The sequence below is a fragment of the Gastrolobium bilobum genome, unplaced genomic scaffold (assembly GCF_033153095.1).
Source record: "Gastrolobium bilobum isolate Gb01-03AN ecotype WA unplaced genomic scaffold, APGP_CSIRO_Gbil_v1 utg36856, whole genome shotgun sequence".
Lineage (NCBI taxonomy): Eukaryota > Viridiplantae > Streptophyta > Magnoliopsida > Fabales > Fabaceae > Gastrolobium > Gastrolobium bilobum.
Genome location: NW_026896491.1, coordinates 27,414 through 31,654, shown reverse-complemented (window position 1 = coordinate 31,654; position 4,241 = coordinate 27,414). Strand labels below are relative to the sequence as shown.

The 4,241-nt window shown below is 32.5% G+C and overlaps 1 protein-coding gene across 1 annotated transcript; it reads left to right on the top strand.

Annotated features, from left to right (window-relative positions):
- On the top strand, positions 1–3,300 carry LOC133300022 (PLASMODESMATA CALLOSE-BINDING PROTEIN 2). Its single transcript, XM_061499510.1, has 3 exons — positions 1–331; positions 562–595; positions 3,090–3,300. The coding sequence occupies exons 1-3, from the start codon at positions 1–3 to the stop codon at positions 3,298–3,300; spliced, it is 576 nt and encodes a 191-aa protein (XP_061355494.1).
- The last annotated feature ends 941 nt before the right edge of the window (positions 3,301–4,241 follow it).

Here is a 4,241-nt window from a genome sequence, read left to right as displayed (position 1 = left end):
ATGGCGGCATCACCGAAGCTGGTTTGTCTAATGTTATTGACAGCCATCATAGTAGGGACTAAGAATGTGATGAGTGTGGATGGTCAAGGAAGTGCAAGTTGGTGTGTGGCGAGGAGTGATGCAAGCAACCAAGCACTACAAACAGCGTTGGATTATGCATGTGGAGCTGGAGCTGATTGTTTTCCTCTTCAACCAGATGGACTCTGCTTTCTTCCAAACACCATTCAAGCTCATGCTTCCTATGCCTTCAACAGCTTCTATCAGCGCAAAAACAGAGCTCCTGGCTCCTGTGATTTTTCTGGCACTGCCACCATTGCCCAAAGCGATCCCAGTATGACCCCCTTTTTCTTCATTCTTTCATTCCCTTTTATATATATATTATTATTTTATTTTATACACTCATATCTAATGATACTGGTACGTGAGTAATGCTTTTTATTCTTAAACCGGTTTAAGTTAATCGTGTCTCTTTATATAATTTATACTATCATATACCGTGGATCTGTTTGATCTCATTTTATTTGTGTGTGTGTGTGTGTGTGTTTGTTTTGGTGTGTATAGGCTACGGATCTTGTATGTACCCATCGGCAACAAGGTATGAATTTGTTCTTTTCATTATTTCATATATATGATTAGTTTTACTTTGTTAGTAATAATATATTAGTTGTGTGTATAATTAAGTATAAACTATAAAGAGCTTGATTTAGTTGGGGGAAGTGCATTTGTAATTGGTGAAAGCGAAAGGATTTATGTTCCTTGATCTTGACGTAAATGGATTCTCATTCTCAAGTTTTTATTTTTATTTTATTTTTTTCTTTCTCTTTGGTACCTTTATATCTGTCTGGTGACTCTGGTCCCAATGGCTTATAAAATACGATAGGGATGACATGGCCTGGACGCTGAACAGTGGTGAAAATGGCCTGTGTTACCCTGTTTTGTGTGCAACTGTGCAAGTAAGAGAGAGAGAGAGAGAGATAAGAACATCAACATTTAGAATTTTATTTTCTTATTTACAATTATGATTTTTGGGTAAGAAAGGAGAGGAGAAGAAAAAATCAGATTGGTTTTAATTAAAAAAACGTATTATAAGTTAAGTGTATGAGTTTTAAGTGTAAAAATAAGATTGTATTATGCTATTTTCTAACACAAAGCATAGCCTGCCTCTTTCTTTTTTTGTGCGTCTGGTTCTTCAAAAATTCAAAATCTAGGTTTGCACAATTTGGTTGTACAATTTGACTGACACACTGAGTTACGCCCCCCAGAGGGTGTTGCCTACCTTTTCTACACCTCGTTGGATGAGTCTCCCTGGCCCACTCCATCCAACGACTCAGGTTCATCTTGATCGTTCGTTTATGTTCTTGACAAACTTGAATCATGATGTGATGTTTACTTTACAATGGTGTTGTACAATTCGGTACATTATTTATTAAAAATAATATTTTTATACCATTCTTATTTTTACGATTATTTTCACCCATATATATATATTTTTTTTTTATAAAAGAATACTTATTTTTTATGTACTCAAAATGAGATATTAATTTTAGAATGGTATTATGACAACAAGATGACTGAGAAGGTTGACTGGAGATATTTTAAGATTACATAAAATAAAAATAAGAATAAAGTTTTTTTTTTGGGTCTTTAACAAAAAAAATATGATCCACATTTTAGTCTCTTACAACAAAAAATTAGTTTCAAAATCTCTAAAAAATTTAAAATGGATCCATTTATTTAAAATCGTGGTCTCTTAGAAATTCAAAAAAGACCTACAGTAATTCTTCAAAATAATTAAAATAGATTCATTTTAAATTTTTTAAAAATCATGACTAATTTTTATTTTTATTTTTGTAAAAAATTAAAGTGAAGATTGTGTTTTTATTAGGGAACAAATAAAAATGAGCTCTGATAAAGTGACTGAGCAGTGAGAAAACTGGGGAGAGTATCTGATGCAACAGTGCAGTACTGACGCTAACGTTTGTGTCACCAGTCATTTGTTGTTTTCCGTCACTAATAAATAATCTGTGTGATAAGGCCATACCAACCTTGTTCAGTTGTTCTCTTTCGAGCCTAAAAAATAAAATAAAATTGAGGGAGTGCATCTCTCATTAAAATTTCATTATGTAAAGGATGTATTTATCTCTCTCTTCACATGGATTAAATTAATGAGATTCAATTATCAAATACAAAAGTTTCACAATAAAATTTTAACACGAGAGAATTTATTTCCAAAATTTACTTATCCTATGCAGATATGCATATGAGCACTGTTAGATGCACACATCAGTGCATGCCCGAAACCTTATTGTTTTTGCATGAAGTTTTTTTATGAGATTAATATTTTTTTATATTTTAGGAGATAATTTTATTTTCTACACATATAAAAATATGTGGGATTTATGTAAGATAATGTGAAGAAATAAGAGAAAATAAGAAAACATAAATTCCATATAGTTTTATGTGTGTATAAGATCTTCAACCTAAGAAACATTAATCGTTCTTTTCATTCATTGATTTATGTTTCTGAATGATCTGTTGAGGTTTTTGCCTCCATGCAAGTTTAATCACCTTAAACTAATGTGCTAAAAAAAAGTTCCTGCACCCAAGTCTTCCTTGATATTAGGCTTAAGCTCCATTAGACAAAGCAATGTGATTGAATCATTGATTGTGATCTGTTTTACACTTTTTGATTTCTTACGCTTCAGCCATGTTTGATAGCAAGGTTTATTTTGCCATCCCACGTGTCATGATGAGTCTTTATTATTTTTTTGAGGGGTCACTCTCACATGGTTATTACGATATAAAAGTTCAATGTTTTACAACTTTTCCTTCACATGGTAGGTTGAATGGTAGCACTATTTAGAGCAATAAATTAAGAGATATAATTGAAGAACAATAAAAAAATAATTCTCAAGTTATGCGGTAGTGATTTTTTGGAACAAGAGAAGGTTAACTGTATGCTAGTTTTGGAAACCGAATTTTGTGCTAAACCATGAGAATGTTTTTTAGTGGTCACTACAGTGAGTTAATTATATTTAGTACTTTACGGAGTCTCTGTTAACTATTTTATTTCTTGTAATGTTGTTTAGTACTGCTGGAGGACCAAATACACCAATCACAACGCCTACAATGAACAACCCGAATGTGCCATCATCAACCACAACAACACCAATCTATGGTGGAATAACTCCAGGAATGGGAACTCCATTCCCTGACAATTCTAGAGCATCTTCAATGGCCATAGCCACCTCGTTTTTAGCTTTCTTTTTTTCTCTTCTCATTATGTCCATTATCTCTTAGCCTGTGTATGATCTTGTGGAGGCTTACAATTTTGTCAGAAGTTAAAAGGGAGCCTCTTGTTGTTTATATCTTTGCTTTATGCAACTACCTTTATACCCACTATTTTAATCCTCCAAATTATAAGGTTATGAACAGGTTAAGCATGATTACATAGTTATTCAGGGAAGAGCAAAGCTAGGTTGTAGCAAGGCCTTTACTGATTGATTCTTGATTTATAGGGCTCAGATTTAATTCAATAGCTCAATTTAATTGTTCCCTTAGCAAACAATGTTTCATAAACAGCACAATATAATTAGTTTATGGATTTAATGTTTTTTATGGTATAGGAGATAATTTTATCTCTTACACACACATAAAAGTGTGTGAGACATATGTAAGGCCATGTGGAGATAAGAGAGAGAGAAATGAATCCTGCATAATTTTATGCGTGTAGGAGTAGGAGATAATTTTATCTACTATATGAGAAATATTAAATCCTTAGATTATAAAGGATTTTTCTTTGAATGTGTTTCGTCCATTTTTTGTTCCAACACTAATACGCTATGCCAGCCATGTACAGTTACTTTAAGGCAATTAAATTTGATTATGTTATGGATACCAACTCCGAAATTGTATGAAGCAAAAATTGCACAGTACTCAAAATTGGAAATTTTTAACAAACTAAAAAAAAGGATATTTGCTCTTGTCAATGTGGATTGCAATGTCAAAATTTTAGTATGGAATTCAACAAATACCGAAACAGCTTCGTCCATAGTGCAAATTGATTATGTGATCAAGGACGGTAATGTTTTTCTCATGCTAGATGAGATAGTATTATCTCATGTAGAGACATAATTGGGTGGGTCCCACGGTTAAAAGAAAAGAAAAAAAAAATGCTGGCTCGGATTGCGATGTGTCTGTGATATGAGATAAAAAAAATTATGTAACTTGAGAAAAACATT

Bases quoted from the DNA above. Each gene is read 5' to 3' on its own strand.
- LOC133300022 (XM_061499510.1), top strand. From the start codon at position 1: ATGGCGGCATCACCGAAGCTGGTTTGTCTAATGTTATTGACAGCCATC. The intron at 332-561 runs GTATGACCCCCT...TGGTGTGTATAG, and splicing joins CATTGCCCAAAGCGATCCCA to GCTACGGATCTTGTATGTAC. The intron at 596-3,089 runs GTATGAATTTGT...AATGTTGTTTAG, and splicing joins ATGTACCCATCGGCAACAAG to TACTGCTGGAGGACCAAATA.